Genomic DNA, 21,645 nt, shown 5'->3' on the forward strand with positions numbered 1-21,645 from the left:
GGAGCTGGGGGACCTGCTGAAAAGAACCTTCCTCAAAAGCTTACTCTCAGGATAACCAGGCAGCTCAGTGGAAGAGCCCGTGCCCAGCTAGCCTGTTTGAGGCTGTGGGTTCAATCCCCAGCACAAGGGCATAAGGAAAAAGAAAAAGAGCCTGATATAAATTTTTAGAGCAGAAAAGCCTAATCTTTTGGGGCAAAATGTATCTGTGGAAATGTCTAGAAATGAAGAGCAGATTAAATAGTAAATAGAGCAGTAAGTATCGTTATGGTTATTTCCCATAGAGCTATATATAAATAACCCAAATCCGTTTTAGAATATGATATGGGAGATGGAAGGATCTGGAGGGCATTTGTAGTTTTTCATCACCGTTTATTCAACACTTGGCCATAGAGTAACAGCTAGATAACTTGAGTGAGATAAACTGTATAAATAGCTTATGAATCCTCTTCATATGAGCAGACTTATTTGACCTTCTCAGGATCCTAGTAAGGTAGGCAGATTCTGTGTCTTGAAAATAACTCTTAGCTAAATATGAGCTGTTAGAAAAGATGCAGTGCAGAGAAAAAAAGGGACATCTGCTGCTGACCAAAGTTATAAGACCATCATCAACCTCATTCTTTGGGTCTATTTCCAGCATTGTGACCTGTATCTCATAATGTAACATATTATTCAATGTAAGAACCCACGAGGCTCCAGAAGCCTACTGAGTCTGAAATAATTAATGAAGGAGTGGCCTACATCTTCCATCCTGAGCATCCTAGACAATGAGACTCCTCTACTGGAGAAAAATGTAGACAGCCAGCGTGGGTTAAAGCATTTGAATTTCCCAAAATAGCCAAAGTGAACTACTTTATATGATTTACGGTGGGAAAAAAAATTCCCGGATTTAGGGTAGGTTAACATGAATCTGAGCCCTCACTCTATTACATGACCTTGATCAAGGCCATGGACTAAAATCCTTGTCCATGAAACAAACAAAATTAATGCTGTTGCCCAGAATGATTGAAAGGACAGCATACGTGATGAGGTATACATCCAGTGCATATATTTTTATCACTCTGTAGTCATGCGATCTACTTCATGGCCAGCGGAGGATACACCCTTTGTATGACTTAAAACAGCTCTGTCTTGTCGGGCAAGCCTAGCCCTTTACTTCTCACTGTGCGTGGTTCTGAGTTCTCCTCACTCCCTCCACTCAACATGGAGTCACCTGTCTGCCGCGATTCCTGTGTGCTTATTAAACCTCCTCGTTTTCTGTCAATTTTTATAGCAGTATCTTGTTTCAGGGCACCCATAAGAATTCTTGACTAGATGGTCTCAAGCATTTCAAAACCTAATCCTCATCCTTTAGCACATCTTCCCTGCCAAACACATATCTAACTGAGTAGATGTTTCTCTACAAGCTTGTATTTGCTTCCCGATTACCCTACAGGCTGAAGTCCACATCACTACGATGGCATAGGGAGCCCCTTGACTTCTAATCTTTACCTCCTCTCACTGTCTCCCTGTTGTATTTAAAAAAAAAATAGCAAATCACTTTTCCCACCTACATCATGTGTGTGACTTTGGAAGAAATCACTCTCCTCTAACTGCCTACAGCTCTGTATCAGTGGTGCCCAGCAGGAGCCCCATGTGCAGTGTTCTGAAGGGCCCCAAGCCTGGCAATTGCAGTTGCCTTGCCCACAGGGAAAAGAAGAGATGTAAGACATGCAGAGCTGTCTGGGGAAAAAAAAAAACAGATACCACATTCCCCAGGCATCTCCCTAAAGAACTGTCATGGTTTTGGCTTTGTTTATGACTTGAGTACTTGAATTAAAGAAGGATGGACCGCAACCGTTACGTTACGCAAGGCTGCGTCTGAAAGGATAGGGAGTGATCAGTGTAGACACAGGTGGAAAAAGGATACTGTGTGACCTGGCATAGTTTATAACAGTTACTAGTTTCATCTAGAGGAAACACGGGTGAGGCTCGTCTGACGATGAGGGTGAACAGAAAGAAGGATGGGAGGCTTCACTACCTGATGGCACTTCCTGGCTCTGTGGTTCAGCTAGCTGTGTCTTCAGCAGAGGGCAGCGTGGGTCAGAGTGTGTTGGATATCAGTTGCTTTGTGCCTCACGCCTATGTGACTCCAGTGTTGAAACCCATCACTCTTCCCCTCTCCACCTCCCCATTCAAATCCCTTCACCTGGACATCCTTTCAGACCTCTCAGATGTAATTAATTTCAAGACACAGTAACTAAGGAGTTAGATGCCAGCCTCTTTTCAAAAAGTACTTTTAAAGTGTTTTCAGAGGCACACACCTATAATCCCCAGCATTTGGAAGGCTGAGGTAGGATTGCCTGAGCTCGAGGGCCACATGGGCTATTGAGTGAGATCTCAACCACCATTCCCGATATACACAAGTAGGTATACAGTAGGAAAAATACTACACTGGAACCAGACATATTCACGTTAAATCTTGCTGTCACCTTAAACCCTCAGTTTTATGTGAATCATGTGTTCTCTCTGATCCTTTGGCTTCCCACCTGTAAAATGCAGACAGATATTTCTCTGTAGCAGGGTTGAAAAGATAAGTCTGTGAGACAGCCTAGAACAGCGCACTGTAGGAACTGTGATTTTTTTTCTCGTCATCATCATTACTAATGGCCAAGCTCTTTATCTCTGTTGCTGTAATAATTGAATTTTTATCTTTTTTTTTTCTCCTTGTACTCCAGTTTGAACGCTTCAGGCCCAGCATGATCACTGTAGCTATTTGTAGTAGAAACAGAAATTTGAATGGCTAGACCAGCCAGGGGGAAATTAGGAAGGTTCTCTAGGGAGAGATGACAGGAGGGCTTGGATGATTGACTCTAATTTAGAGAATCCATCATCATGGGACCAGGGACAGATACTGTGATTTATGACCAACTCTGACTCTGATTCCTTCAAGAGATGAAGTCACTCGTTGACTACCTGATGAGTCAGCAGATGCTTGATGCAAATGGGCCATCTCTGCCATGGCAGTTTGTGTGTTGTATATAGTAATGCAAATGATGCATCTCTATAGAATAAGGGACTCGGCAGGACACGCATAGATCCATTTAGGAAGCCTGTAAACTCCCGAGACTTGCTATGCATAGATTGACAAATATCCATTCATGTCTGTGTTTCAGGCATGAAACTGTAAGGTCAGAACTTACAGTTTTTATTAAATCTTCAAGGATGTGTGTGTGACCAAAAAGAGAATGAAAGTCACTGGCCCACAGAGAAAGACCTTTATTGCTGCTGTGTAAAAAGACCATTTTCATGAGCATCTCCTTCCTGCAATCTCAAGACGGGCACCATCAAGAAGACGGGACTGGAGTCCTGCATTGTATCTCTCTGAACTACATAATATGTCACACTGGGATTCTGACTCTATCTGTTTCTGAACAGAGTTCCCAGACATTCCACAATTCCTCTTAAAAGCCAGTAAAAACTCACTTGAGTTTGGAATGCACTCCTCACCATAAACTCGCCTTACCAGTCTCTCACATGTCAGAACAGGTACTGTTATGCCAGGTTCACGGGACCCTCAGAGACCACCAGGAGACGACTCGATGCAATTGCAAGAGAGCTTTATTACGAGAGCGATCGAACTCGGGACCCAAGTCTCACTGGCGAAGCAGTAGAGAAGTGGGACCCCGAGCTCTGAGTGAACAGGATTTTTAAAGGGAAAGTCTGTGAGCCGGGGGTTTCCATGGCAGCAAGCAGGGGGGCACAAGCCTTGGCGTTACAGAATTGGGTGAAGTTTAGCAGGGCGGGGTGACCTTTTCTGAGGCACACAATCACAATGGCTAAGGCATATAATCACAATGGCTATTTTTCTAAACCATATCTGAAACATTGGGGAGAATTTTCCCACCCGATTCTCAACCGATTCCCATTGATTATTGCCAGGGAGTTTGTCTCTATTTTCTATGGAGCATTTATTCTGTTATATTTCCTGGATGCTGTTGCTAGGAGAGTTAACTTTGTTTTCTGCCAGGTGTACACTCTGTGATATTTCCTGGTACCTGAATTCAGTTCCCAGTCAAGATCTTTATTTCAAAATGGAGTTATATTCAGGCTATCTTAAGCTCTTCAGTACTACCTTTCCCGCACATGGCTAGCTCCGTGAGACTGAGGCACCACGGCGTGGGGTTTCCTCCTGCGTTCTGCAGTGCATTATGTTTGTTGTTTATGAATAAACGTTGACTACTGGAGAGTGCCCCTAGGCAGGTGGAAAGCGGTGAACTATTTCAAACATAGCCCACCCTGCAATTGGGCATTTGGTGAGTGCCATGGACACAACCACTGTGCTGAGTGGTTTGTGCTGGATATTGATGAGAAGTGGGGGGGTCGAAATAAGGAAGCCAAAGTGACTGTCTCTGTTGCTAAAATAAAAACTGAAAATTCAGAATGGAAACAGGACATACTCTTCCCCTTGCCCAGACTGCAAGGTTGAGTCTCATACCCTCCTAAAAGACGTGCAGGGATACCCTCTCCCTACTAAGGGACCCTTTTGCATAGATGCCTTTTGGCCTTTTCAGTGCTTTGAGAGGAAAAGGCAGCTTGAAAAGTTAGCATTTGGTAAAAAGAGCAAATTTTTTTCAGCCATTCCAACCACTGACAGTTCTTGCTATACTTTTGTTTGCTTATAAACTTAAATTGTCTTCTTTATAATAATTATCAAAAAAGGGGGGGATACAAAGTGAATAAAGTGTAATTAATAAAGAATTTTTTAAAAAAGGAAAAAAAAAAACACAGAGCAGATGGGCCCAGGACTCCTGGAAGGGGAGAATAAGTCTGAGGGTCTCCACAGGGAACAGGAAGCCAGTTCAGCCACTTGGCAAAAAGAGCATAGGTGCTTAGCACACAAGCTCACAGGCTTTGAAGACTTCTCATTCTTCCTCAAATTGGATGCTGTGATTTTTTTTAATGTGACAATTCTTGGAAAGAGTTTGCTGTGTTTGTATTAGCTTGGTATGTTTGTATTAGCTTAAGGCTATGGATCCTTTTTTATAGTAACTCATTTTGTTGTTTTCTAAGTGTTTGTTGGGCATATGAATCATACATGGTATTATTTTACATGAGGACATTTTCGCTCAAGCATACATTGTATGGCGAGCATTCTTATTTCACAGAAGTGAGTCTTGGCAAACTAAGGTCTTTTTAGAGTTCACTAGCCATAAAAGTATTTCAAAAAGGTAATGTGTATACCATTAGCCTCTCATAACCATGGTTCTATATTTGAGAGGGTCAATCAATCACTTATAAAAATATGCGTGAAATATAGCAATACAACAACAAAATAATATAAATTAAAACAATGTAATGACTATACATATTGTATTTACATTATATTGAGTCCTATAAGTAATCCAGAAATGACTTAAGAGTATGCAGAAAGATGTAAGGTAAAGCTAATATGCTATTTTATATAAAACACTTGGACATCTGTGAATTTTGATATCTGAAGGGGATCCAGGACCCAATCCCCACAGAGACTAAGAAATTATTGTAGAAATATATATATATATATATATATATATGTAAAGTATATACATACATAATCTTATATTAATATAAAATCATCAAACTGCATTATTTTTGTGTCATTGATTCAAATACTTAAGAGAAATTTAAAGATGGAGATGTTTATTTTGGCTCACAGTTTCAGAGGAGTTATAATTGGGGCTGCAGGGCTAAGTGGCAGAAGAGCTTCATCAGTAAAAGCAATAGCATGTTCACGTAGCAGCCGACCAAAAACAGAAAGCAAGCCAGAACTGGAAGTAGGCAGAGCCTGTGAAGAAACGCCTAATGACTTACTTCTGCCTCTCAAAGACTCCACAACCTTCAAAATAGCACCACAGGCTTGGGGAGCCACCAAGGATCCAGAGTAGAATGGCAGGCGCTCCAGACTCAAACGTTAGCAACAACCTGATCTTTCTTTCTTTGTTCTTCAGATTTGTCTTTTCAGACAGGGTCTCCCTGTGTAGCCTTGGCTAGCCTGGGACTAACTCTCTCCACCAGGCTAGCCCGGAACTGATGGAAATCTACCATCTCTGCTTCCTAGGTGTTGGGACAGAGTGTTGGTGAGCACCGCCATGGCCAGCTATTATCTTGGAGGGTGAAGAGTGCCGTTTTTGTAACATTGTAAAACAACGTAAAAGTGCTTTTGATATTTGTCATTGTTTACAACAGTAGTTCTCAACCTGTGGGTCACAATCCCTTCCGGGGGTCAAACAACCCTTTCACAGGGGTTGCATATCAGAGCTCCTGCATACCAGATATTTGTATTACGATTCATAACAGTAGCAAAATCACAATTATGAAGTAGCAATAAAATAATGTTCTGGTTGGGGGGCACTACAACATGAAGAATTATATTAAAGGGTCACAGTGTTAGGAAAGTTGAAAACTACTGGTTTAGAATATTAATGAATGCACTATAAGCTAATTCACAGAGAGTGGGGACACCCCTGCTACACTCTGGGCTGGTGCAGGGGGCATTAAAGCCTTTGGTTGTCTAAGGCATGAAATGTGCCACTTCCTCTCTGGCAGCTGCCACTCCGAGAGATGTTTAACTTTGTCCCTTTGAACCATTCTAACTCGGGGATGCATTTCTAGTCAGAAAGGGGAGATTTACAAGGACAGAAGAGCCAAGGGCAAGTTATCTGTCCTTAAAGAGAGGGCCTGGCATGCGTCTGATTTAGAAAATTTAATCAAAATAATGAGGCAAAGTTCATCGATAAAGGTATTGGTGTCACTAGAATTATGATTCACATTGTTGGGATAATGCTACTCTGCTAAATTGTGGTTCAGCATGCTCTTCCAGACATCTCAAAAGTAATGAGATACATTGAGCTTAGAAACAGAAAGAAAAACTATATTAAAACCAAATAAAACAACTTGGTATAGAAGAGTCCTACAGAAGACAGATACATTGTGTTCTTTCTCACCATCCAACCAGAGGGTTTTCATTATTATTATTATTATTATTATTATTATTATTATTATTATTATGCTTATTTATCACATGCACATTGAATGACGGAGCATGGTAGGACACCATGGATCCTTACAAGGGGATGAGTGAGTGTAGACTCCTCATGGTTTTCTAGGTGTAGGCCTGCTTACTTCAGTCTCCCCGGACTTTGGCTTTGCTCGTCGTCACCAAGCCACACCTTGACCTCTGTGCTGGTGCTCCATACACTGACTACCTGTAGGTTGATCCACGCTATCTCCTCTTTCTAGTGTTTTCTTGGAAGCCGGTGAAAAGTCCATTTCCAACAAGAATTTTTTTTTTTCTTAAGCTGTCATTGGGACAGGGACAAGAATTTCTAAAGCATTCTTCATCATTTTCCAGAGGAACAATTCAGTATAACCTATCCTATGGACGTGTGATATTTTTGATCCCAGAAAGGATTTATCCTAACTGACCATTTTTATAGTCAGACTCGTTTTCTAGAAAGTATCGATCATGATGAGCTATTTATGTTGCTAAGCTTGCTACACGCGAGAATGATTTGCTCTTTGTTGCCAACCCATGAGAGGAGATCCATTTTTATGGATTTTACCTGGAGAGAGCCAGGCAGAGGATCTGCATGACAGGAGGTGAGGAACGCTGCTTGGGGTTTTTCATGTGACCACTTTTGATCACAGCAACATTCATCAGGATCCGTAGACCCTCAGAGCTAACGTTTCCAACAGCAGGCACTGGATGGGACACCACCACATGGTTTGGGAGATGGGACACCACCACATGGTTTGGGAGATGGGAATGGAACTCTCTCCCCTCTGCAGTTTAATGGAGAAAGAGGCTTTGCTGTTGGAACTGAATTGTATGCCTCACTTTCACATGAAATGCACCCCTGTGGTTTACTACTTTCTCACCCTCAATTAAAATGATAATACAAATTATAGAAACAAGTGATGGCTTCTACTCGGGCAGTTCCCCCTATATAAAAATAGACCTCACTTACTACTGCAGTCATTTGAATGTATATATTTTACAGCTATAGAAACTGGATTCTTGAGAAGTGATTTTTTTTTTTAAATACCACCCAGCCAGTCAGTGGCAAACCTAAAATCAGATTTCAGATCTGGTTGCAAAAGTGTAACACAACTGAGGGATGTGAATTTAAGAGTGATGAAGGGTTTTCATAAGAAGGATCCCATGGTACTGACACAGATTACAGCATTACATATTGTCACAACTAAAAAGTGCTTATGAGCTAAGAAATGCTCCGGCATTCAACTTTTCCAGAAAACTGTTTTGTGTTTCTTCCTGAAATCAAATAACTCAAACGTTTGTTCTCAGATAATTATACATCATGGTATACTCTGTCTTTTGATAAACTTGTTTCATAATGGCCGCGCTACAAATGAATTCCTGTTATCCCGGAGCTTTTTGGTAACAGACACTGCTGGCAAGAGGGAATAAGCAGATTGGTGATACATTCCCACCCTAATGCTTTCAAAGACTTCCCTTGACATTTAAATTCACAGTATCTTAAACTCCACCCTCAAGAACCTGCAGCACAACCCCACCTCGTGGTTCCTCTCAAACACCAAACACCGTGCAGTCGTGTGCAGCTGGTACTTAAAAGTAGATAAGGAAGTGCTAAAGAGAGTGGCAGCTACCTATGGAGAAGGGGTGTTGAGGGCTTGAGAAATCCACCTCTGATCTCATGTGAGTCACAGAATAGAAGACCAAGCCTCTGGCACATGATAGACGCTCCCCAGGTCCCTTTTCCAAGACCAATGAGCAAGAGGCAATAGATCCTCAGACAGAGATGACCATATTCTACCGTTTGTGTGACCAGCGCTGAATGAAGCACTCATCCCTTCCCAGTCCTAGAAAAATAGTGAAAATAATACGACCAGCAACTCGAAATTTCTACTCGGAGACTTCCCTTTATATGAGGGAGAGAGGGGAGGGAGGGAGAGTGTGTGTGTGTGTGTGTGTGTGTGTGTGTGTGTGTGTGTGTGCATGCAGGTGCATTAGAGGGCGGATCACCATCAAGTGGCAATTCCTTAAGACCAATCTACCTTGGCTTTTTGTTGTTTGTTGTTGTTGTTTTGCTTCTTTGTGTGTTTTACACAAGCACTGGAAATTGAACCCAGGTTTTCACACCTGCACAGCGACCACTCAGCCATCTCTCTAGCCCTGTTTAATCCCTTTTTAAATGATTTTTGTTGGGTTTGTTGTTCTTTTACTTCTATGTATATTTATGTGGCAGTTGGTCTTCTTGAAGAATTATTCCATGCTCTTAGGCTCCTAACTTGTAAGATATTCCCATTTCTCTCAGAAGTCAGCTTCATTCTTTCTACATAGCTCTGGCCAGTAGCCTGTGACATTTGGAATGTGGGAATATCTCAGACCTCACCTTCAAAAGAAGATATTTGATTACTTATAATTGAATTGAATTTTTTCTGTTCATGCCTCAAAACCAGAATTTATCTGCACAAAGCCATAGAGATCAGTGCTGTCCATACATCACAGATAGGTTGGGGAGGGCTTGTAGGTGCCAAAAAGAATCAGCGAATGTGAAGAGATAGGGACAGAAAAAAGAAACTGTTTTACACATCAATATTCTAATGGGATGCATCATATAAATTTGAGTATCTGAAGTGTTGCTCTCTAAGCAAGAGCCTTTGTCTGACGAGAAGCTAGAAGCAGGGCGTGCCATATTCCATGCACGGTACCATTCGCTTGGGTGGGAGTAACCCCGGATTGGTTTCGGGTCACAATGGGAAGACTGATGAATCCATGCTGTGTTTTCCAGCTCTTCCAGAAACATGCATTCCTTACCCCGAGTCTTTTCTCAGTTATTGTTTGTGGTGATCCCTGCCTTGTTTTACAACTATCAACATGTCAAGATAGACTAGGGGAATCTGCATAAAGATATGGCCAGGATACTGCTGTTTCTACGCAGTGTTCCTATAGCATTAAAAACTCACAAAGCCCTTCATAACTATCAGCTGAGGAAATGGAGACTGGGAGAGATTAAGCCTGGTAATCGCTGAGCCCAAGTCTAGACTCAAAGCTCCCGCTTTCTTGCCAGTGAAGCGTGCTGCTGAGGATCCCTGTACCGTGCTGACAGCATATTAGAAGTCATCCACCTGCTTCAGACTCTGATCACCCCATGCCCAGTTCCATTAACACTAGCGCAGCAAACCTGTCCTTTGGAATCAAACGTATTCCGTGACTGTCAAAATTTTAACACTCCCTTCTATGTCACCAAAAGATCAAATATTTCTCTCTTGAAAAAAAAAAAAAAAAAAAGCCATGCTTAGCTCTTCGCTGCCTTTAGGATTCGCCATTTTTTGTGTCTCAACATAAATTTCCAGATACTAAACTTGGGTTTGCTGTTTGTTCATGTCAGACTTTTGCAATCCACTGCTGTTGGACTGTCACCGGAATTCTTCCCAAGGGGCTTAGCTCAGAATGTCATGTAAATAGTCTTTGCCCTTACCAAGTACAAAGGTCCCTTGGACTTCCTTTGATCACCAAAATGTCAAACTACAGCACTCAGACCAAAGAGAATACGCGTACTAACTCTGAATGATTCTTTTTTTTATAAACATACAGGCAATAAACATGTGACTGTCACAAGCCGGCATACTCCTGAACACTGGCCTCAGTGATTCCTGATTCACTTTTAACAAACATCTCCCACACTCTAGGCAGCAGTATAAGCCCTGGAGATCAGAAATATCAAACAAACCATGGTAGGAACTGGCCTCCGTCTTTAATGACCTGGAAAAGGGGATTGAGACTTTTTGTTTGTTTGTTTGTTTGTTTGTTTGTTTGTGAACAGTCTGAATTGAAACCCAGTGCTGTGCTTAAAACAGCAGGGTTGGGGCTGGGAAATCAACTCATTGGAAGAGTCCTGCCCTAGTCTGCCTGAGGACCTAAGCGCAATTCCCCACCTTAGAGGAGATGCTGATGTGCAAAGCCCCTGCAACCTTCCTGAGGAACAGCAGCCATCATAATGAATACACATTGCCACACTGGAGTTGCCATCTGCATGAGGCATCATGCCCAGGGCAATTAAATTTGCCTGTTCTTTATTACGGAGACTAAATGTTTGGCCTGGGTTCAGGCAGAAAATAAGTCATTCCATTACATGTGATTCACCTTTAAGTAACCCTCAACGTTGATGAAGACTCCAGCTGAAAATTCCCATTCGTTACAGAAATAATCCACTTAGGTAGCCTTTATTAGCTTCCCTTCTGTTTACTGGGAAACACACAACGATTTCCACATTCAAAATACAGTCCTTATGTTTAATTAATGTGCAGCTCAATTTGCCTAGGAATGTCTTTCCAGCTTTAAAAGGATCACATTGGAGGAGACGTTACTTTTAGTTAGAAGGCAAAAATAGTTGTAAAGACTAGGAGAAAGACATTCCAAGGAAAAGAGGAGCCAGGACTCAGGCAGAGGGCTCTTCAGAGTGCGGTCTATCTGATGCTGTTTGTCTACCTGCCTCCAGTCACTTCTCATGACCCACAGCCTGTGATGGGCATGACCGTAACTGCTGCCTTCTGCTCTCGGTCCAAGGCAAAGGAATTCCTTCCTGTTGGCTTTTTCTCTACCCCTCACCTCCCGGGGTGGATAGCACTTACGGATGGAAAGCAAGCAATGCAGTTCTTAGATTCTTCACCTCCTCAACTAGGATTCCAAGCCCACGCCCAGCTAGTGTGCTGTGTTCTGTTTTCCTCGTTGTTATGGTTTTTTTTGTTTTTAATCGTGGGTTCTGGTGATTGAACTCAGGTCCTCATGTTTGCAGGGCAAGCACTTTGCCAACGCCGCTAATGCATGTGGACTTGTAAAGCCAGAAGCTTCTGGTATGTTTGGTGTGGTTCAGGTTTTTTTCTCTGTTTGCTTGTTTGTTTTGATTAGTTAGCAGGCGCTTTAGAGAAAACACCAATCAGCACAATAATTTGTGTTTCAAGCTCAATTTTTACGAAAGGACTGATTTGCTTTTAATCCATTGCCTATCAAGGAATGTGGGAGTCAAACAGGTTGTTAAGATTGCAGCAAGCTTTTTTACCCTCTAGGCCTTCTTGCTGGCCCGATGTATCTTGAGCTTATTACATATGACACAAAATATCTTTACTTTGATATTCCAATAATATCCTTGAGAATCATTTCTCCTTTCTAGGATTGTGCAAGACAGGACAGGGGTGGAGAGTGTTGTGTCGTCAGTTCTCTTCCACCTTAACGTGGGCTCTGGGTACAGAACTCAGAGTGCCAGGCACACACCTCTACCCACTAAGTCATCTCACAGACTTATTTCTCCTAGAAGACTTGTTCCTTTCTATTTGTCAATAAGTGATTTATTGATAAATTATTTTGCCTTGGGAAGACCAAAGTATATATTTATAATATTTACATAAACCATAACCCCAACTTTAAAACTTAAGAAATGAATGACATATTGGGAGCAATATTGCACTCAATCTATGACCTTGTGTAGACAAATTATCATCTTGTTGGCCACGCTCATACACAGTGAAGTACCATATTTTTTTGTTGTTGTTTATTATTTATTATAATTTATTCACTTTGTATCCCGGCTGTAGGCCCCTACCCATCCCACCCTCTCTCCCTCCTTCGCCCCCGCCCCCGAAAACTTTTTAAAAATATTTTTTGGTAAGTTCTCAAATAGGCATGACTGACTGTACCTCATGGTTAGCAGGGGTGGTATGCTTATTTCTGCTTGGATCTTTAAAAGAGCCATTAAAACGCAAGTAGCTTACACTCTATATTTTTGTTGCTTTAATCCAAGTTTTCTTTGCACATGCCTCATCTTCTCAAGTCTTTCTGCTGGCCCGCATCATTCATAATTTGACCTTTTTCTACTGTCGCATAGTTGTGTGCTCCTTTTTATATGCCATGTGTACATGTATTCTATGTGTTAGAAACATGTATTCCATGTGTTAGAAACATGACTTTCAGCGGCTCCAAAGCTATGAGGTGGCATAGGATTTTACGAGAATGTGCCGTTCCTTTGCCTCCGATTGTTTTTTATTTGGTGTAAACTGAGGCCTGAAACCCAAAGAGAACAGAGGCAGCATCAAGTTGTACATCCAGAAGTGATGCTGGGACACGCTCTGTGTCCCCTGACTCTGGGTCCCCTGCACTTCTTTTCTGGACAATACATAACTCGGGACATTCACAACCTAGCTCACATTGGCTGTTGTCCAAGCATTTCTGGTCTAAGGTGTGACAGTTTTGTTGCCAACACAGGATTACCTGGAATCTGAGAGCTGTGGTACTTCTTGGTCTGTTTTGGAGAACATGCTGTCTCTTCGAGGTAGAATTACCAGTTAGTAATGGACTGTTATGTGGCCCTAAAATCATCAGTAGTGATTCATGAGTATAGCAATCATCATGAACCTGAAGCTAAGTTGGAAGCATCAAGAAGCTGAAACCTGGGGTAAATGGTAAGAAGAAAATGATGATTATGTAACCACGGTATTTGTCCCTGTGGGGGAATAAGACAGAATAGAGAAGGAAGAGAGAGTTTAACAAAGAGAATCGCAAATGAAATAGGGTGGGGGCAAGCATTCCTAAATATTATGAATAGTTTGAAATGTCAGTCAATTCCCCTATAAACTCATTATGTGACAAGTAATGGAGAATAGTTTGGTGTGGGAAATGGTTTTTAAAAAGAGCATTGACATTTTAAAGACCTAAACATCTTAAATAGAATGACTATTAAATGCAAAATTGGGCTGCACAGAGACATTTTGGAAACTATATTTGAGTAGTATCCTTAGAGACAGCTAATGAGTGACTCAGATACTCTTGGTGACTCACAGGCCTTGAGAAAGATAGCAAATGCCCGATTCTGTCTGTTTTCCTGGTTGTGCTTCCTACCAAACAAATCCTGCAGCAAAAATGACCATATTTTTTTTGAGAGACAGAGAAAGAGAGAGAGAGAATGTCTCACTCTGTAGTTCAGGCTGGTTTCAAACTCTTAGCAATCCCCCTGTCTCTGCCTCCCAGACGCTGAGATTGTAGGGCTAAGCCACCATGCCCAGCAATATCAGGTTAGTTTTTAGTTCCTGTCTCCCAGTACAGCTTTCCCTAGGGTTCTGTTCACACAAGCATTTGATATGGTAAAATGGCACTTGCTAACATAGGAAAGGCCAAGCCAAGCACATGCACACTGTGGAACATGCAGAAGATGAGAAGTCTCATCAGGTCAATGATGGAGTAAGACTGGAAGGCCCCTACCGCCCTCCCCCAGCCCGGTTCTCAGGGATGGGAGAAAGAAGCCTCCTTACGCCGCTTCTGACTGGCACTTTCTTGGAACATAACTTTAATCAGTAAATATTGCCGGGCACCTCTACAAGTTGGGCAGTCAGACTCGGGGAGATGGGCATACATACAAACGGGGTGGCCGTGGCCTCTACACTAGGAAGGCTCACGGTCGTCAGAGAATCTGAAATAGCACCACTGATGTATGGATACATTCAAGAGCATAAGCAAGGCTGATATAGGTCCCATCAGCATGTGTCAATGGGGCCCGAACTTCAAGGATGAAATGCAATTCTAAGTGTTGATAAAACTAAGCAGTGACTGTCAACCAGAGATGAAGATGCTGGAGATACTGGAGTAGCAGTGTGGGGTGTGTTCAGAGAATAGTTAACATTCTAGCCTAGCCATGATGCTAAAGATGAGAGGAGAATGCAGAGCGAGAGATGAGGAGGAGGGTGTGCATAGATCTGCTAGTATTGTCTCTTCATTTTAGTCTCAAGTACAGATGCACCCTGGAAATGGCTATTCTAAATCTGTGATTCAGTTTCTTGGCAGTGTCGATCTTACTGATGAATAACAGCAATCTAAGAAAAGCCCGTGATCTTTCCCAGTTACAGCAGCCTTATGGCGCTTCTGAGTCTAAGAACTTGCCCTGCCGAGGCCCTCACAAACACCTGTTGAAATTTCAATAATGAGTCACATTGGCGCATTCACACGCGCATGCATGTGCTGACACAGCTTTCTGACTACGCCAGTTTAACAGCTATGTAGCAACTTTCCTTTTGCTCTTCGGTTTCCTTTTGCCTGGTTTGTTCCAGCCAGGTGCTCAACCTCTGAGCCATATTCCTAATATCCCTAGTCTTTTTTCTTTTTGTCTACCTTTTTTTATTTTTAATCTCTGAGACAGGATGTCAAAAAATTGTCCAAACTAATCTTGAACTCATGCTTCAGCAAAGAAGGGGAACTTAATTTGAAATCCCCCATCCCCCGGCCTCGTCTCTGGAGTCATGTGCACTGCAGAACTCTACAGTTCTGGCTGCACCTTCAGGGATACATTCACCAGTACTGCTATCTTCTGACCCTTTGCTGTTTTTCCACAGGACTGAAAAAACGTACAAGGAAGGCCTTTGGAATACGGAAGAAAGAAAAAGACACTGACTCTACGTATGTACCTTAGAGTTTGTCTCCAGGGGCAAACTTTGGTCCAAGACCCTGATGTAGTTGACACTTAAAGAGTGCCACAAAGTGTGTTTTGATAGCATGTGTTTGAGTTTTTTTGTTGTGTGTGTGTGTGTTCCCTATTTCTGGGTCAACTGCCACTGTTAATCATAAAATACCTCTTGTATTTGTGCTTTTTAAAGGTAGAGATTTTTTTTATCATGCGCTCAATCTTTTTATCATGTATTTTTTATGCCTCATATCTAATCTGTTTCTTCCAAGAAGAAAGGTAGAGAACATGGCTATTTTGTTTTCAGAGGTTAAAAACACCCAGTTATACTTCTATAATTATCTGTATAATCTGACCCAAGAGAATAATATAATACCTATGTAAGCAGATTTGCCCTAGCCCAACCCCTAGATGTCACCCCAAAGCTGTTACCTGAGACAGATAGACAGACACACAGAACTGTAAAGCAGATAGAATGATATCAGTTCATATGTTCAGTACATTTCCCTGCCAATAAGAAATCAATGTCAAAAACAACTATGGGGTTGCTTTGATGTAGTTAAGTGATCATACTCAGGAAAATAGGTTCTCTACACACCCCAGTAGACCCTGAAGAATGTTAGTAGCAGAACTTGTTCATTCCACTTTGTTCTCATTTCACCATATGGAGCATTCATTCAGAAGCTGGCCCTGTCACGAGATCTCATATGCATTTTCAAGCTGAACAAGTCACATCGTACATGAAGCCCACTGGACAGGAGCATGGATCGGTCCTAGCTCAGTGTAAGGAGAGCACCAGCAAGTGGACACAGCTGCCTATGAAGAGGTGAAAGTACAGGTGTAGGATGGCCTGCCCTGCGATTCCATCAGAATGGAATCCAGTAGGATCCTTCTTCACCCAGCATGCCTGAAAGAAACAAGAAAATCACAGCTGTGTGTGAAGAGGTGAACATAATTCATCACTTTCATCTTCGAGCTTCTCATTTTCATTTCAACTGAATATAAATCTTATGGTAGGGGATGCTTAGCATTTTCTTGTGCCCTTCTATCCAAGAATATACATAATATTCGATCAATAAAATAGCACACAAATAAAAAAGTCTTTCCTACAACTAAATGAAGCAACATGTAAGGAGCCCAGCGGGCTCCTTCACACTCAACAAGTATCAGCTGCCACTGTTCTTCCGACTGGTATCAGCGGAGTTCCCCAGGAGCAATGAAGGGGGAATTTCAGAGAAAGATGACGGTAAGAAAGTCCACATTTGGCAGGATGCTTCATGGCAGGAGGGCCTTGAGTCCAGCCTTCTAAAGGATGAGGGAATGTCTTTCACATGAAAAGAATAATAAAAGCAAAAGCAGAGAGGTGGGAAGTCTAGGAGGTATTCAGGACGGGGCAAATGGACAAAGCATATACCTGTGAGCTATTTGTAAAAGTGGTGATAAGAGGCAAGGATGGAAAGCGGATGAGGTGAGACAGGAAGAGCCTTAAATTGTAAGCTAAAGGGTTCCATCCTTGGTAGTGGGTTACTTTGAACCCCTTGAACCCCAGAAATTATTCGGTCCCCTACTTGGCCTCAGTTTCCTCACCTGTGACAACGAGCTTTCTACCAGGTGAAATCCATGTTCCCTAGAAGGCCAGACACTAAAGTGGGGAGGCTGTCAGCCACACCCGCCATGGGCCATGAGCTATGCAGAGCTCTGTTGGAAGCATCTCAGAACATCACAGCAAGAAGCCAAATGTGTTGCTGTGAAGGCTCTCTGTAACTATACCAGGGATTTCGGGTGTCTGAAAAGGGCTAAAAAAAACTTTTTTAAAATTACGTCCACTCACGAGAGAGAGAGAAAGAGAGAGAGAGAGAGAGAGAGAGAGAGAGAGAGAGAGAGGAGAGAGAGAGGAGAATGGCTAAATGAGCCCAAGGGCAGGCTAGGCTAATTTGCATGTGGCCAAAGCACTTCTTTTCCATTGCCAAGTCTATGAAATTAAGTTATTCCTCATGGCTTTGCCTCAGACGCCCAGTGTCTCCCTGAGGTCCTCTAACGAGGCATTACTTCATAGAATCCCAAGCACCTTTTTTTAAACCCCTCATGAGTGTTGAATTACTTACAAGAGAGCAAATTAATAAACTTGTTCCCCCAACAGTAATGGCAAAAGGGTGCACTGTCTGGGGAAAGCATTTGTTTTTCATGAACCCCTGTTGTCTAATTGGATCACGTATCATTCCTGGAAAAGGAATCGTCACCACAAAAGGGTTAGTAGAACGCTCTGGCAGTGTGCTGTCCCTTCAGCTTTAGCTAATGCTTATGTTAGCCTGCAATCATTGAGACCTTGTTGATGCCAACCTTTTTCAGAATTGTTGCAACTGGCCGAGGGTTGCTAAGCAACCTGCTAGGGTAGCAGCCAGCACCAACTTCAGCTGATTGAACCTCCTCAGAGAGAGGGGGGTTAAGAACCAGAGCTTCCTGATTTGATCATCATTAGAGTGGCTGACAGAAAGAGGAAGGGAGAGAGCCTGGGCTAAGTGGCAGAATATTTGACCGTACTGATATCCTTCTTCATTTTCACATAATTCAATAAGGTTAGTAACAGTATCTCACTTCTAGAGATGAGAAAACAGTGCCAGGCGGGGTTAACAACTTGCTAAAGGCCATGAAAACAATAAAGCTGACAACAGGACACTGGGAAAGACTGTCACCCAGACAGAGCACTAAAGAGAAATGGCTTTAGTTACAAGAAACCAACGTTTAAAACTAGAGGCCACACAACCATGATGAATGACAAGGTTTAAAAGAGAATTCATCCAATATAAAGTGTCTGTCACTAAAAATAGGAAAAACCTATTAAAATGAAATACAAGTCCAAGGCTTGTTTGGCTCTCTGATAGACTGCTATATAAACTTGGCATTATGCAAAAATGGCAGGTTAAAAGCTGCCTCTGTGTGGCCTGGTGAAGACAGAGAGTCTGTCTTCTCCTGAGAGAAAGAATAGGGGAACATCAGAAACACACAAAGGTGGTGGTAGGGCAGCTGAAGAGTGTGAAGATACGAAAAGAGAAGAGAAAAGCAGTGCATAGAAAGAAGCAAGAGACCATGAGATCCTCTAATGGAAAGCAGCCTGGAGCAGCCACCAACCTTCACCCAGACATAAAGAACCAATGAAATCCACCTGGGGCAAGGACCAATGACAGTCACCAAAAGGAAGGTGGCTGCCTGCTGGGCACAGCCACCTACGAACAGCATGCTGGGAAGCAAAGTCACTGCTGAACTATATACACTGTGACCGAGGAGAGTCCAAGGCAGTGCCGACTCTGGAAACGCCATCAGAAACTTGAAGCGGGAGCCTAGAGCTGAAATCTTCCACAGCACCGCAGGCGACTGTCCTGAAGAATGCGCAGCAGGCAGCACCTCCAGCCCTGCCTGAACAACAGCACAAGAACACAAGAAACACGCTGAACCGGGCCGAGTCATGCCCAGCTGATGCATGTATTCCCAGGCATTATGGGTCATTGATCAGGGAAAAGGCCAGGATCCTCAAGGGAAGAGAATGACCAGCAGCAGAGATAAACACAGTCTGTGCACACCCTCCATGCTCATTCCAAAACACTTAAATGCCCTGAATGGATTAGACTTCCCAGCACACCAGAAAGAGCTGTAATGAGATGGCTAGGGTCTCCCATTGGGAAATACCAACGAATCTGTGTCTAGCACAGAAGCCTCCTCAGCAAGGGGAACATCTACCTTGTTTGGATCATTTAAAACAGCAGCCCACTCCCCATCTGTAGAGACAGCTACACAAAAAACTATCAAAGCAATGGGGGCAGCCATATTATCCCACCTAAAAGGAAGTACAAGCTACTAGTACAGTATCTCCTATTTCTTCATATTTTTCTTTGTTATTTTATTTTAATCCACACTTTGCATCTGTAATATTTAGTTCCTTGTAATCTAAATCGTTCTGGAACAGGCTTTTATGTCTGTTTTCTTTTTCTGAGCTCTTCTTTAATTTTTTTTTTCTCTATTATTCCTCCTACTTCCAACCTACATACTGTTTTCTTGTTTTCTTTTGGTTTTTCAAGACAGGGATTTTTCTTTGTAATGTGGCTGTACTAAAACTTTCTAGGTAGATCAAACTGGCCTCATACTCACAGGGATCCAGCTACCACTACCTCCCAAGTGCTAGGGTTAAAGGCGTGCACCACCACAACCCAGCCCCTTTTACTGCATAACTATTAATTCTTGCAGTTCTAAAACACTACAAACTGCATTTTTTGAACCTTATTGGGTACACAAGTAGTTTGTTTTTTTGTTTTTTCCTCCACACCACTGACCACTCACTGACCCTCACTTAGCCAGTCCAGTTTCCCACGATAACAAGAAAACTGATTTGCTTACACTGTTCTATGGCACAGTGTGGCTGCAAGTGTGTACTTTGTGCTTCTGGTGAAGAAAGGTCAGTGGGCGACAAAAGAAATTAAAATCGACACCTTTGAATGCTTAGCAGCTGTCAGGAACTAGTATTCATTCATTCTTTGTGCTATCACATTAGATAATGAGTTCAAGGTGATAGAACTTAAAAATGGTGACATCTGAACCTCCAGATGCATCTTAACCCTGAACCTTTTGCTTGCAAGGCATCACAGCACCGCGCCGCCACAGAACCGCTACCCCGGTATTCAGCAGCAGAGGGCGCCACTTGGTTCAATGCAACCTTCATTTCCCCCACTGGTGCATCTTTGAAAGAGTTGTAAATGCGGAAGGAGGTACAGATTCTCGCGCTGGCTGAAAACTGCCACAAAAGCTCTACCCCGTAAAAGACAATCTGGATCGTTCACAGGGAAAAGCTAAAGGAATACACATCTGTTTTCTGAATACATATCTGTATACACGTTTTATGATAGATCTTAGTGAAGCTAGCAAGAATGGGCCAAGAGGACAGGAGAGCTGTCTCAGCAGCTAAGAGCTAATTCCTCTCCTCCAGAGGAGTCAAATCCGGTTCCCAGCACTATCAGGTAGCTCACAGCTCCAGCCCCAGGGGATCTGGTCGTGTACATATACACATAATTTAAAATAAAACGAGTCATTAAAAAAAGAACGGGCCAGACTCTTAAGGACTATGTGGCCAGCTTGTTGCGCCTTTGGACTTCAGTTCTTGATGAGACTATCCGTGCCTGACACACATGCTCCCAGCCCCACACTCGAGTGGATGTTGCTCAGCTCGATAGTTTCTGTTTCCTGGGTGAGGTTTACGGAGGATGAAGATGATGGCTAACGGTCCTTTAGTCACTGCAGCAAGAATGGTTCCTTTTCATAACTGCTATCAATTTCCTTTCTGTTACAGAGGCTCACCAGATCGAGATGGAATGGTAAGTACTTAAATGACCATTTTTAGTGGGCTTGCACCTCTATAGCTGCTATGTTAAATTTCCCAAAGGCTGTTTCCCTCTCCTCCCCCCACCCCACCCCCGCTCCTTTCTCTTTTCTTCTTTCCTCCCACCTCCCCTTTCCCCTGCAGGACTTTTTGAAAGCCCAACTATTCTAATTCTCTCTAGTAAATGAGCATGAGATGTAAGTGTAGTCTCCGTCAAGGTAGGCTTCATATATTGCGTTCACCTAAAACTCATCCCCAGAGAGCACATAAGCAAATGAGCCATGGAGATGCGGGTCAAACAGTCCTTACAGAAGATGCTTCCATCTCCAGTTCGGTGACACAGAGCTCATTGTGTGAGGATGTTCTTCTCACTCGGCCCCACAGTCATAAAGGAGCTGCTTGCGAATAAAACTGAAAGGAACTATCCTCACGAGTAGCTGGGCTGCAAGTACATCCTCTATATTAAATTCAAAAATAGGAGACGGTCTTAAAACTCCTTATGCCCAAATGTACAGCCAGAAGGAGAAAACTGCATCCACTAGGTCTCAGTTCAGGAGAAAGTGACTCTTAGTCGGCTGTCAGATTTCTTGGTCTTTAAAGAGGTCTGAGGTATGCCAGCTTGGAGCAATCCATGTTGCATTTACGGGAATCTGCCCTGGCTTTTAAAATGACTTCCCATCTAATCAGGTGCCTATTGAGAGAGTTCAAAAGAACAGCTGTTACTCAGGGGAAACGGACACACATCAAGCTCTCTGGACCAGAGCAAGAACTAAAATAAACCTGGTGGTTGAAAATATATAGTTTGAAAACCTACTCTTTATAATAGTCTACCTA

General features: G+C 42.7%; 1 protein-coding gene across 22 annotated transcripts in view; it reads left to right on the forward strand.

Annotated features, from left to right (window-relative positions):
• Sgip1 (SH3GL interacting endocytic adaptor 1) overlaps positions 1-21,645 on the forward strand; it is a 184,983-nt gene that overhangs the window by 70,136 nt on the left and 93,202 nt on the right. For all 22 annotated transcript variants that reach the window (XM_055628846.1, XM_055628845.1, XM_055628849.1 and 19 more), the window contains 2 exons: positions 15,379-15,442; positions 20,782-20,806. In XM_055628846.1, the coding sequence (XP_055484821.1) occupies positions 15,379-15,442; positions 20,782-20,806 (89 nt within the window). The remainder of the gene's footprint in view (positions 1-15,378; positions 15,443-20,781; positions 20,807-21,645) is intronic.

The sequence above is a fragment of the Psammomys obesus genome, unplaced genomic scaffold, assembly GCF_907164565.1.
Source record: "Psammomys obesus unplaced genomic scaffold, mPsaObe1.curated_primary_1811, whole genome shotgun sequence".
Taxonomy (NCBI): Eukaryota; Metazoa; Chordata; class Mammalia; order Rodentia; family Muridae; genus Psammomys; species Psammomys obesus.